At 45.3% G+C, this 14,181-nt stretch overlaps 1 protein-coding gene across 2 annotated transcripts in view; it reads right to left on the bottom strand.

Annotated features, from left to right (window-relative positions):
* The window catches only part of bbs9 (Bardet-Biedl syndrome 9), a 160,471-nt gene that overhangs the window by 114,098 nt on the left and 32,192 nt on the right, over nucleotides 1–14,181 (bottom strand). For both annotated transcript variants that reach the window (XM_030102972.1, XM_030102973.1), the window contains exon 14: nucleotides 4,977–5,081. In XM_030102972.1, coding sequence (XP_029958832.1) covers nucleotides 4,977–5,081 — 105 coding nt within the window. The remainder of the gene's footprint in view (nucleotides 1–4,976; nucleotides 5,082–14,181) is intronic.

Below are 14,181 nucleotides of genomic sequence, written 5' to 3'. Positions count from 1 at the left end.
TTTTGAAAATGTGGTGACTGTCAGCAGCCAACAAATATCAGATGAAACCCTCTGAATCAACACCAAACCAACACTCCCGGGTCGTCTCTGGAGCCTCTGGAAGGTGTCTGCTTTCACCACTTCAACTGCAAACAAAAAATACCATTTTTCACTCTGAGATTGTGTTACTTTTTTTTTTTTCATTTGTACTTAAATATTTATTTCAGTTCCGGCTGCACAGTTCGTCTCTCAAAAAGTTTTCATAGTTGGTGAGTAAAAGCTCCAGAAGACTTTTGAAACAACACAAATTTTTGGCTGAACTGACAAATAAGTTAAACTCAAAGCTAAAATGAACTATCAGTACGTGTCCTTTTCACTTTTATTGTTTCTTCATGGGTCAGAATCAAACCACATTGGTTTCAAAACTGACATAGTTTGACGACATATTTCTCCAAATAATAATAATTTTAAAAAAAAACACACACACACACACACACAAAACGCAGCTTGTCACAGATTTAAGAAAGAACTGCAGAAAACTTAAACCTTGATCTATTCGTCTGATGCATTTTGAGGCAGGGATCAGGGAGGATTCACTTCTAGATTAACTCAGTTAATCATGGAATTCCATGCATTTCTTTCCTTTTTTTTTTTTTCTTTCTTTTTAGGATTTTAACATGTCCTTGTTCCTGCGTTTAATCAGAAGATTGTTGTGAAGCTCTGCGCCAAGATAAATGTATCCAGTGAGGGGAACTGTTCCTGCTGTGGTCTAATAAGCGCAGAACAAATCCTTCCTTCTGAATTTATTTTAATGGCTTCAGCCCTGCAGTCATTAGGCAGCTGAACGGTGGGAGCTGTTTTTGTTTGTTTTCTAATTTATTCACTTGTTTTCCTTGGCTGGGCGGTGTAGGGCAAAGGAATTAAAGCATTTATAAAAATGAGCAAGTCTCAATAAATGAATGAAAAATTAAAAAACAAAGCAGCAAGAGTGTGTCCTGCTATTAAAACCATGGAAGCATGATCCGCATGCTCTCACTACGTCGTTTTCAGGGTTTCTGCTGTTTCCGTGTAGATGGACATCGCTTTCAAAACGTCATGTTCTGAAATAAACATGTAAAAGTGATGTTTTTTTCACTTGGTTGTGCAAACGGCGCCTCATGTCACCAAAACAGCGGGCTCAACTGGCTTGAACACAAAGATTGTGAGTTTACTGGTAACAGTGCGACTTTGCTTTATTTAAAGCTCACGTAGTAACTGTGAAGGGAGGAATAAAGTTATTGCTCTCAATAAGAAAAGTAATTTAGTAGAAGAGAGAGATGTTTAGACCAACAGGACAGTAAACCTTCATCCACTGACTGCAGGTACATTGCACCGTGTGAACACAGTAAAAAACCTGAAGACACACAGCACAGTGGATACACCGGGTCTTTGGAAGCAGTTCATGAGAAAACAAAGCAACAACTGAGTCCCTTGCTCCTTGGCTTGCGGCCTTACATTCCTCCAGACGTGTTACTAAGCTGTTGTTATACAGTGAACACTGACAGAGATGTGCTTGTCGGAGGCAGCGGGCGGCGGCGGCGGCGGCATCAGCTGGCCGACAGAAGCTCCTCCCAGGAGGGTTTCAGAGCTGCTAATCAAAAGAGGAAGGACCCAAGAAAAACAGAGCAGCGTCCTGGAGACACCGACATGTGGAGATGCTGGTCACTCTGGCAAGCTCAATAAAAACTGGAGAAAAACAATCGGGGCCTGCCAGCGAGCTTCCTAGGTTTCTGCACGAACTGGCTCCGTAGCCAGTGAATCACGGCTGGCCGGGAGTCACGGAAGGGATCCGCGCCGTCACAACTCATCTCTGACCGCTCCCGTGAAAATGCCCATTGTTGTGTGAGCCGACGATACACTGTAAAATACCAACTTCACCGCTTGATCCGTCGCTCGCATGTTTGTGTAAAGCCCACTCTGGAGGTGTTACGAAAATCACAGAGGGGCACTAATGAAATTCTTTCCCGGTTGTAACGACTCCTGCAACCATCGATCCTCCTTTGAAGGGCTTAAGGAGTCAACAGCGGTCTGAAATGTGGAGCCTTTGTAGGGCTTAAAGAGGCCGGAGGAGCCTGGAGGAGCCTGGAGGAGGGACGCCGCTGTGAGGGGTGTGAGGCCGTAATCATCACCTTTGGGTGGGAGTGGAGGGAGAAAGTGAAGAATTCCTCTGTGGCCGGGGAAGCGTTTAGAGGATGAGGCGTCGCGGGGAGATTAGCACTGGAGGAACACAAAACCGCAGCGTTCCAACCACAGAGCTTTACGCTGGCTGTTAAAAGGTGAGAGCTCAGAGGAGACGGGACCCCACAGGTCGGCCGGACCACTGCGGAGCGAATTAGCAGGGATTCAGACCCCGACCCCTTTAAAAAAAAAAAAAAAAAAACCCCGATCGCGAGCGAGGTGGCTTGCTTACAAATATAGGTTGACCGGGATGTGACCTCTCTACAAACTCAAGATGTTTCTCAGCAGAAGCGACACAGAAGCAGCAAGAAGCTTCACTCCTCCTCCGTGGAGCGTTCCAGCAGCCATGGTAGCTTGTTTACGTCTGACTAACACCCAGATCAGGCCGTCGCTACTCGCCACCTCGACCGGCGCCAGCTGCGACCCGGCCAGAAGCCTGCCGTCATGTGTTTGTGAGTCTGGGGCCTTTCAGGTGAAGTCTCTCCCCCTCACTTTAACGGAATCTTTGTGAGTCTTTAGGTCGTCATAACAACAGGCTTTCAATTTGACAACCTCAAAATTCTGCAAACTGCATTGATGAAAAGCTTTTTAGTGATATTTTAAATGTTCCTTTGATTAACTATTTCTGTGGTTTTAAGGACCAATTTCCAATGAAGAGCTCTCGTTTCTATCTGATTGAAATGAAAAAAAGATGGAAGTTTTCAAGCAATGCTGAGTAACTCACACTTACGTTACTCTCTTTGCAAATGATGCATCATACAGTAAAACAACTGGATTAAATAGCATGAACTAAATATTTCACAGAAATCTGCTAAGTTATTGACCAAATCTTTTGATTATGTTTGATGTTTAGTCAGGATAATCCTAAATGACACGAGTGCTTTAATCTGACTTTACTGTATTTATGGATCCTGAGGTAATGATCTGTCATGTGATATTTCAATAAATGGCCGATAAAGGGTCAACGAGAACTTCATGTCCATAGATTCAAGTCAAAACAGTCCAGAAAACGTTGACGGGTGCTCTCCTCTGTCCTCCATCATTTCATCCTCAGCCTCGTCCTCTCGGTCCCGGTTCTCTTCCTCTTTTTCTCTCTTCATGTAAAATGAATGCACGCCATGTCCCTTTCACCTCCTTCCCCTGACTTTACATCTGTGCGTCACCAACTCTTCTTTTTTCCAGCATGTAATGAGTCTCCTTCTTCTTCCAACCTGCAATAAACCTCCGTCGAATCTCCGCAGCTCCCGTCGCTCTCATCGCACTCTCGGCTCATAAGACCCACTTCAGGACTCATCAGCTATTTTTAGCATCACAATAAAGTTGAACAAAAAAAAGAAGGCCTTCCAATATTTCCAGACATTTCACATTAAGAGTGTTTCTGGGGAGGGAAACTGTTCCACCGACAGCAGGCTGCCAAAGCAAATGTGATCCAAAGGAAACAATAGCATGAAAACATCGGGGGGTTTTCTTCTTCATGACCTGATTTCTGAACAAATGCTGAAATAAATCTCTCTTCTTCCCCCTTTTTTTTTTCTCTGTGACATTTGAAATAAAGAGCGGTTTTGTTGGTTTTCAACGGAAAGTAATATCTTCCAGAAATATTAAACAGATGGCCGGAGGGAGGCGGAGGAGGGATGAACGGGGCTCGTCTGGAAGGAGCCCAGATGTTCTTGCGTCAAGTCGGTGTGTGCGCAGCTGTCGTTCGGCTCCGCCGCACAGCGCCGCTCTGTCAGGTGACTTCATAACGCCGGGTTTACTGAAGCGGCTGGTTTTTTTACACGCGACTCGAGCGTCTGCCGTGACTCTGCACGCTGCTATCACACGCCGCGGTGCCAAACCAGATGTGCGCGACGCGAAGGCTGGATCTGACTGAAGCCGTCATGAAAAGCTGCGCTGGAAAGCAAAGTGAAAAGTCCATTACGGGTAATTGGGCACATTTTATGCCCTGTCAAAACACACAGGCGCGCTGTTGCATCATTTGCCACAAAAAATCTGTGTAACCAAATGAAAAGGAGGGTTGGAGAGACAAAGTCTTGGAGTGGGCGGACGTTCTGGCCCGCCGCGTAATGAGACAGTTTCTTCATTGTAATATTGTCAGCGGTTTGGCGTGTGGAAGGGTATTTTGCACTTTTCTGCTCAGTCTGAGTACATAATGGGATTTAAAGACGACACGAAGCCACAGAATAAACAACCGAGAGCGCAGAAGTGGCTGGAAACTCTGAAGATGACAAGAAAATCATGGCAGGAAGAATCAAAATCGAAGATTACATTTAGTTGTTATGAAGTGATTTATGGAAGATATCTGGGTGATTTTAATGTAGTGTTAAGATTAATTCATTCATCACGTTCAGCTGAGGTTGAGCGGCGGTCCAAACTTATCATAGTCTTCACTATGTGTCGTTTTTAAGTTGTCTATAGTCTCAAACAAGGGGAAAAAAGCACTTAAAGGCAGCAGAGCAGAGTTTGGCGTAACAGTACTGTGTGTATGACACCATTAGTATTGAGAAAATAAAACACACCCTGCAGCGTTCACAGTTTCCCACAATGCAACATTCCCTTAAACATCTCTCACCGGACATGCAGTTCTGACAACCTGAAGTTTTTCTCAGCACTTTTTTAATATGGTGGCTTCAGTTTCCTAGTCCATAAGACGTATTCATCATTTATGAGATTATTCACAGACAAAGACTGTTTACAATGTGAATGAAACACACTTCTGAGTTAAGAGCTGAATTGAGTGAAGGACACAGAGAAATGCATCACGGGCTGTGTGTTGTCACCTGTTGGCGAGCTGTAGGACACGGTGACGTCTCCGGTCAGGTCAGCAGGTGGGTAGAGGCCGTTGAGGAAAGCTGAAAACTCCACCACTGTGGACGAGCCAACAGCTGGAGGAGAAAGAGAAGAGAAACCAAAGTCAACAAACAATATCAAAAAGAGGAATTCCAGAGACGGAGCGCGTCTTTATAAAGCTGTGTTTTCAGTGACTCAGTGTGTGTGTGTGTGTGTGTGTGTGTGGATGCAGGTAAACTGTCAATCATGAGTGTCTGGGTTATATTTGCTCATCTAAAAGCTTGATTTGTTGCAGCGGTGGCCTGCAGAGGTTAGGGAAGTGGACCTTGGGTCGGGAGTTCGCAGGTTCGAATCCCACAGCTGATGTGTCACCACTGTGGGTCCCTGAGGGTGACCCTTGACCCCCTCAATGTGGCGGCACCCCATCTCCCAGCCCTCCGCAAAAAGGGGATCAATGAAGCGTGATCAGGCTCGTCACGGATCTCACGAGGATTCAGGGTGAAATGTTAAAGCAACGCAAACCCATCCGGGACCAGGAGAGTCCAGCTCTATTTATTCTGTCTCACCTGCTTCAGTCTGGGAGTTCATAGAAGCTCGCAGTCTCATTACAACCGCAAAATCCATACAGGTCAAATTATGTACATTCAGCTTTTTGGGGGATTAATGGCTGAAGAAAGGATCAAATTATCATATAAATATGATAATCATCTCACAGCTGGCAGTGAAACGGGGACATTTACGAGGGGACAGGAAGGACCTCATGAAAAAACACTTTGTGCTCCTCTGTTTCATAAGTCTGGCCTCCGCCAGCAAATAAAAATCAAAACAAATTTAACATTTCAGCTTCAGCTTCGGCCAGTTTTGTTTTATGGGTGACTTGTCAGACGGTTTCGGTAGTGAAGTATCGGATTGCATAACAGCAGTTTCCCTTTTAATTAATCTGTGTTATTGCAGACGTTGATGTAATTTTGAGTTTTTCTTGGAGATTTCATTACAGCTTTCTTTAACGAGAAACACTGAATGATGAATAGGGAAAAGGGGGGGGGGGGGGTCAAAGAAACACGTGCAAACTTCAAGAGTCAGCGTTTCTGGAGGTGTGGACAGAACAGGATACGGTCCGGCCGAGGCTAAGCAGACCCCTCAACGTAAACACGCAAACGCTAGCGCACGGCTCGCACGCCGTGAGGACACGGGATTAACAACCCGGAGCGGGACGTGCGTGTGTGTGTGTGTGTGTGAGTGTGTGCACGCAATGTGAGGGGCGATGACTTGTAGCTTCCCTTCGACCTCCCCAAAAGCAACAGGAGAGAGGGAGAGGGCGAGCGAAGGAGGGAGACAGAGGAAACAGGCTGGAGACAGAGAGAGAGAGAGAGAGAGAGAGAACGCAGGGATCAAATACAGACAGAGAGGAAGGGATATATTACAGCTAATGGCTCCACGCAGTCACACACACACACACAGACACACACACACACACACACACACACACACACAGGGCAGCGTGGCAGTGTAATGGGGCATGATGTTCCTGAGCTCGCTCTGTTACAGGTGACTGAATCCCAAGCATGTGTGTATGAGCGCTAATGGAGACCTCAGAAGAGGACGAACGTCAGCGAAGAGACGGTATTATACCATTCTTATAAGTCTCTTTGTAAATTAATATGGTGCATTTCTATATTTAAAGGATCAGTTTGGTTTAAACAGTTTTCACGTTGTTTATGGAATGAAGTACAACAATATCCTCACCCAGAAGGCTTTTCTGATCCGAACAGTGCTTCAGGAGAAAGTTGGATCTAAAATCGAGCAGCGGACATCCCTATACTGTTAGCAGATGGGGCATGTATAGCGCCGCGAGCAAAATGGCTTTAATCGTCCAAAACCTCATTAGTTTCACCAATATTTCACCATGGTCCACTCACACCTCTCCTCCACGACAGCCCAGTGTTGCCAGATATGACATATATGCAGATATATGTCCGTTTTGAATGTACTACTTGGCGTCAACACGTATATAGACACCTACATCTAGATATCTATGTCTATATGTCTGGGCGGTAGTGTGACGAGAGCTACGGAAGCCACAGTGTTGTTGTGTGTGTGTTTTTTCGACTGATGATGCTTAATGCTAATGCTGCTTTTGCTAAAGAGAAAATCATTCAAAGTTCTCGTCCACAGCATCTTCATCCGACAGATATTCCTCCATTTTACACTACACTGGGAAAAAAGCACCGTGTGTAGCCTGAGGTTGCCCCGGAAACAATGAGCCGCACTGCGCATGGCGCGGCAGCCGTAAACAAAGCTTTCAGTTCAGAGGTCAGCAAAACAACCAAAACATTTATCTCTGTAATCTGCTTGAAAGAAGTTCAGAGGCGTTTGGCAGCGTGAGGATGTTTATTCCGAGAGCAGGGAGAAACATGCGTTAGGATCGGCAGTCGAAAAAACACACACACACAACAACACTGCGGCTTCCGTAGCTCTCGTCACACTACCGCCTAGACATATAGACATAGATATCTAGATGTAGGTGTCTAGATACGCGTGGACGAGAAGTAGTACATTCAAAACGAACATATATCTGCATATATGACATATCTGGCGACACCGGGCTGTCGTGGAGGAGAGGCGTGAGCGGACCATGATGAAATATTGGTGAAACCAATGAGGTTTTGGACGATTAAAGCCGTTTTACTAGCGGCGCTATACATGCCCAATTGGCTAACAGTATAGGGATGTGGGCCGCTCGATTTTAGATCTAACTTTCTCCTGAAGCACTGTTCGGACCAGAAAAGCCTTCTGGGTGAGGATATTGTTGTACTTCATTCCATAAACAACGTAAAAAACGGTTTAAACCGAACTTATTCTTTAAGGACGAGATGAAGGAAGTGACAATGACTAATGGAGGATAAAGAGACTTTCTCTGCACTCGTCTGTTGCTCTGTCCTCTCACTTACCATCTGACTCTTCTATCATTATATTTCTTTTCTTCCTAACATTATCGCTCCTTTTTCCTGGTAATATATTTAATATTTTATATATTTATTATAACCACGTTCGACAAGACAAGGCTAAATATTGTGATAATATCAAGAGTTCTGAGTTTTGTGTCAATAGATCAGTTCATTCTCCAGAGGAAATACTGGATTTACCCATATACAGTAAACCAGGGTAATTAAGGGCATGTCACCCATCTCAAAGTTCAGACATGAAAATTACAGGTAGACTGTCACTGTCATATAACCACCAACATGAGGCAACAGCCACACTAGTCTTTTCTTTTTCTCCAGAAATCGCTGTTCGGCAGCCGGATGATGGTCGTTTTTATATGAACGCTGCCTTCACTGGACTCTAAACTACCTTTTTTCACCATGGAGATCAGAGAACGTCGTAAAATCTCCATTTACTCAAAAAAAAAAAAAAAAATCTGGTTGTTAAAAAAACAAAGCAATATCTACGTTTGGGGAAAAAAAAGGTGAAACCACTAAATGTCATTACATTCCGTTTATCATTTGAACAAATCAGGATAATAAATGATTAAATATGATTTAAAAATGTGTCGATTAATGTAGTGACGTCTCTGTACTGGGAATAAAAACTGGAACTTGGAGCTGATTTGTTCAAACTGATTTTTTTTTTTTTTTGTATTTTCCAATATTTCCAGTACAAAATAAATGATCAAATGAAAACATCACAGACTAATAAACAGGTGTTGCAGGCCTCGCTAAATCCAGGATGTGATCATGAATGATCCCAAAGCGTCGCTAGAATCAGAACCAATTCTCCTCTTTTCTGTCTGCTCCTCTTCCTCTTCTTCATCTGCATTCCTGCTGCCTCTCCATCGATATTTTCAATCGTTCTGTTCTTCCCACTTTCCTCCCTCCCTCTCTCCCTCTTTCTGTCTGTCATCAGAAGGCTTTTAACCTGCGTGCCCTGCAGGTCACACTGGTCAGACTGGTTTAAGTGCCTTAAGTGTTCCCAGGCCCATTAAGACCAACAAACAAGACCAAAGAGGACTCAGAGTAATCCCTCTTCTTCTCTCCGGCTCTCCTTTCTTCTCCTCGGCTTGTCATCATGCGTTCGGGCACATCTGGACAGGCCGGGGCGGTGCCGTGGGCGTCGGGCCTGCGAGCGCCAGGTAGCCTGTCGGCCTGCGTGACCTGCGGGTCCGACCCGGCCAGGCTGCTCAGACTGGTCCCAGTGTTCTCAGGCGCATTAAACCATTAGCGCCGCTGCCAACCAAAACAAATTTCACAAAGAGGGCTGAAATCCCCCCGCCGCCGCCACCGCCGCCGCTCCCTCTCTACCTTTACTTCCCCCCCGTCTCTCCAGACTTTCCTCCGTCTCTCTTTTCACCCTAAACGACTGCTTTCATTTGCCACTTTTTCATTGCTTCTGCACATTTCCTACTGGCAGGTTCTCCCCCTCCTGTTTCTTTTTTCATCCAAATGCTGGTTCCACCTCCATCTCCTCGTCCAACATGGGAGATCCATCGACGTACAGGACATGTCAAACAAGACAAATGAAGGAAAATTTCATCTGGTAAAAACAAAAAAACACTTGGATGTGATCCACGCGTTTCCTTTGCCACAGGTTTTACATCAGATGCTTTTGTCGTCATGACTGGAGCTGAAACAGCAATTTGAATTAAATATTATAATATGGAGCTGCAATATTGGACATTTCTACCCAAACAGTGAATAAATAGACAAACAGATAAATATAATTGTGATGTTCAGGATTACGCCTGTATTTAACTCAGTTCAGCAGAACAGTTTCATTTGCAACATGCAGATGCACAGGCAAAACATGCAAACTCCAACAGGTCCAAGGCAGGGCTTGAACTGCGGATTCATTCCGTTCTGATTGGAAACTGCTCACCACACTTTTATCGTCTAAATTTAAACTCTGTCACTGTAACTCTTCAACATGCGTCAACGTTCTCCCCCAAGACGACCAAGTCACAGCATCCTAACGTGAGAACATGAGGATCACTCTTCCTGCGTCGTCTTCAGGCCTTCGACTGCAGTGAGAACGTTTAAATCACTTTGTCTCAGGTTCTCATGTGAGTCGCTCCACAGTGCTCTGCAGCAGCTGAAGAGCTCATGTGAAAAGATGAAGGATTTTTTTTTTTCTTTTTTCCACAAAGAGTTCTAAGTAACACGGTTAAGACGCCGTCTTCGAGGCCACACGCTATAAACAATCAGGGCTCGGGTTACAGTACTTGACAGCTCAGGTTAAAGGGACTACAGACTTTTAGAAAGGGAAGTCAGAGGTCAAGAGGGGTGGAGATGGGGACTGCTACCACACAAGGAGAGGGACAGGAGGCATGTGTGCACGTCGGTCCTTTCCCTGCCGTGTGCAAATAACACACAAAAAAAGGAAAAACCATTGAGAGGGAGACAAACGCGGAGGATAAATTTGCTCTGGGACGTTCCCGCCGTGCCGCCGGTTCACCTGAGTGCGGTGTGCAGAGTGTCAGACGAGGAGAACGTCCAGCGGCAAACAGCGCGAGTGTGCTGCTGAACGCCGACCTTTGACCTGAGCAGGGTACGGCCGGGTCAGATCGCTGTGTAGGGTCTGTACTTCAGGACGACTCCTCTTATATCTTTCATCTTAATAATAACATATCAGATGCAGAAACTAAACTTGAAACAGAGGTAAATAATAAAAAAACCTGAAACATTTCTGAATCAAAAATGAAAATGTTGAAGCTCGGTTGAATAAACAGCGTCTTGGAGCCCGTCAGCACACGGCTGGTTTGATGCTACGTATGTTTTTCTGTTAGAAGTTATTCTTAAGGGCTGTTAGGAACAAAAGGGCTTAAAAATAATGGTAATAATTCAAAACACCTGGTAAGTCTTCAGAAATAGTCTGCAACTGTCATAAAACATACACTATACCTAGAATTCTATAAATGCATATACAATTAATTCAGTTTGAAACGTGCGTTTTATTAAAAATGTAAAGTTCCGGCCTTCTTTCACCACAATTTATCTTAAAAATACAAGGTAAAAGTCGTGCTTCAGTGAGTTGCGGAGGCTCTGTGGCGCCCCCCAGGGGAGGACCCGCCCACAAGGCAGCTCTGAAGCCATAAGAAGAAGAGTTAGGGAGGGTAAGAAGTGCAGCGGAGGAAATATGGGACTCAGAGAAGGAAAAGGGGAGCAGGAGTAGAAAGGAGCAAAGCTACTGGGAGGACAAAATGACAAATGAAAGAAAGGAAGCAGAGAGGAAAAGATGGAAAGAGGAAGAGAGAAAGTGCAGCGAGAGGGAGGGAGAAAGTGGGAGAACAAAGGAGGCAGTGTGTGGTGAGCAGGGGATCCAGTCGCCATCTGAGACGAATAAAAACTGAAATAACAATAAAAGTCAGAAGGCGCTACCTCCCCTCCTCTCCACACAGCCGGCTCCCCGCGTGCACACACCAACACTCGTGCGTCGCCGTGCGCGCTCGCGCTTTGTTTTTGCTAAACCCACTTTGTGACAAATCTCCGCGAGACGCTTTGGAAATAAACTCGGGTTGACATTCGCACTTACAGTGAACGCACACACCCGCTCACAAAACAAGCGTGGAGGGACGGCGGGCCAGGGAATCAAACACACATGGGCCGGGAGTGCACGTGCGCACGCGTGCTCTCACACACACACAGCAGCTGTAGCAGGAGGACAAAAGCAGACTGTTCCCAGGGAGACGACTCCTGTGTGTCTTTGCAGATGCGGCGTGTTTGTGTGTTTCCATCTGTGCGAGTCTGAAGAGTCACGCCGCCACGCCGCAGTGTGTGGAGGAGAAAATGATGGAGTGAGACAGAGAAAACGATAAAGTGACGAGAAACAGAGAGAGGATGTGTCACGCCGGCAGTGCTGCAGTTGTCGGTGTTGCTGGTGTTTCTCTAAACTGCAGCCACATTTTCCCGGAACACCTGCAATATTCTGTCACGACGAGCTGGACGTGCTTTTACTTTAGCATTTTTTTATAAATTAAAAAAAGGTTCAAATGAGTCTTTACATTTCATCAGTATGGTGAAAGAAAAAGAAAAACAGGCAAACTAACAACAAAATACTGCACAGTGGTGCAGTGGTGGCAGGTGGTGGTAGATGTAAAAATGAGTGTGTGGCTGTGTGGTTTTCGCTTTGCCTTGTTCTCCCAAAGTCAGCAGCGCCTTCATGTCTTTGATCCTCTCTCTGAAGCTAAAGCTGCTCAGGTTGCTTCTTTTTAGTGCGTGCAGATCCGATCAGTCAAGTCTGGTCATGAACTTCCAGTCGTGATCGAAAGAAAGAGAATCGAGGATTCCAGCAACTCGAGCCCGGTTTACACAACCATTTCAAGTGGAAAAGCAAAGCTTTGGCTGCATTTTGGGCCTCCACTGAAGCCACTGGAAACAACTTTTTGGAAATGGTTTCCAAGGTGGAACTTGTTGAAAAAGCTTGAGACCTGCAGTTTATGTGTAGGTGAGCATCATTTTCAGAATTTTGCCAAGTAAAAACTTACTTAGCTCAAAAACAACGGGTTTTCACTGTAAATTTGGTGCAAACAGGGCGTAAACTGAGTTTTGGCCACATGGTGGAGGGAGCCTCGCTGAGTTCTACCATCCGACAGAGGATCAGAGTAGAGCTGCTACTCCTCCACTCTGATCCGGATTCCCCACGGTACTATACCAGGCTGTGGGGTCCGACAAGGACCTGCAGAGGAGATGATACTGGTGGTCCTAGGAGCAGCTCGAGGGGCTCCAGAACAGCTGGAGAAGAGGTGTGGAGGGGTATGTATTGGCTTCCTAAATCCATCCTGACACCTTGACCTCAGGGGGACTGAACAGGAAAGGAGATGGATGGATTTGAATTCTGATCGCCTCGCAGCGGTAAGATCGTCCAGACCCAATTTGATGGAGCGTCGTTCGTTTCTGTGTGACTGAATGTCAACCAGCGTCCTCTGGCTTCCACCCACTGGGAGGACTGGTGGGCTCTGCCCGATCTGAGGTACAATCCAAGGTTCAATGGGTGCGACTGTAAGTGTACACTCACTCTCACACACACACACACACACACACACACACACACACACAAGTCAATCAACACAGTCAATCAGACTGCTGTTTTAAGAGCAGAAAAATTACGTGCTCTTTCTTCATCACACCTACAAACTTGTTTTTTTTTCCCCTGCAACTACTAATAGCCATCAGAAACAGGCCGGCTTTTTGAAGTTCTGACAAAAAAAAAAAAAAAAAAGACGGCATCGACTCCAGAGGTGTAAAGCCAGGCTCGCTCTTTGTGCTTTAACAGCCAATCATTAAAATTAATTAAACATTTCCTGGCAGTGGAAGTCTTTTTTTTCCCTTGTTCCCCCGTATTGTATGTTTATGGGTGATACTCTGCATGATTTACTTCAGCGTACACGCTGTACTGTTTACACCAGGTCGGGATTCCATTTACAGCTCAGCAGCCACTTCCCCTGCAATCCATAAAGCGGGGCGCAATTTTCTGGACAGAATCACAGAGTAAACGCCGACTGTGAGGCTGGAGTCCAGCCTGCATCTCGCTCCTCATTTAAACCGGTGAGGGCTCTATTAATCATTTTCTTTTCTCCTGATTTTCCAGGACTGTAACAGATGTGAAACAGGCGGTTTGGGGCCAGACCTGACCACCGAGGGTCAGCTGCAGCGGTGAGCTTTTCTGGGTCCCAGAACGTCCAGAGGGATGACGGGAGTATGTAAGGACGTCTCCAAGTGAGAAAATGTTTAAAATCTTGTGAAATGACTAATCTATGCACCATTGAACTAAGATTCTCACCATTTTCTTTATTATCCTTATTAGTATCATTATTACCCTTTCAGTTGGAATTTTACAATTTTGTAATAATTTATCAGAGTGAAAACATGTCGGTTGAGCCATTCCTTATGCACTTACACAAGTTTTTCAAATGGAAATTCAAAATTGAATTACATTTTGGGCCTCCGCCTACAGGACAGTGGTGCTTGGAGAAAATGAAAACTCAGTTTTTTGAAAACGCTCAGGGTTGTGTCTCTGTGTAAACTGAGATAAATACTGCGACTGCGCATGTGCACCACTGCCACAGTAAACATTTCTTCTTCTTTCAGAGCGCCGTGACTTTTACAGTCACGACTTGTCGACTTTGCAGTCACCTGTCACCGAAATTCAACACAACTTTGTCGCCCGTGGATTCACCACTGACGTTTGTGACGTACTGAT

The sequence above is a fragment of the Salarias fasciatus genome, chromosome 11 (assembly GCF_902148845.1).
Source record: "Salarias fasciatus chromosome 11, fSalaFa1.1, whole genome shotgun sequence".
Lineage (NCBI taxonomy): Eukaryota > Metazoa > Chordata > Actinopteri > Blenniiformes > Blenniidae > Salarias > Salarias fasciatus.
Note: the sequence above shows the minus strand (reverse complement) of the source record. Positions and strands in the feature narration are given on the sequence as shown.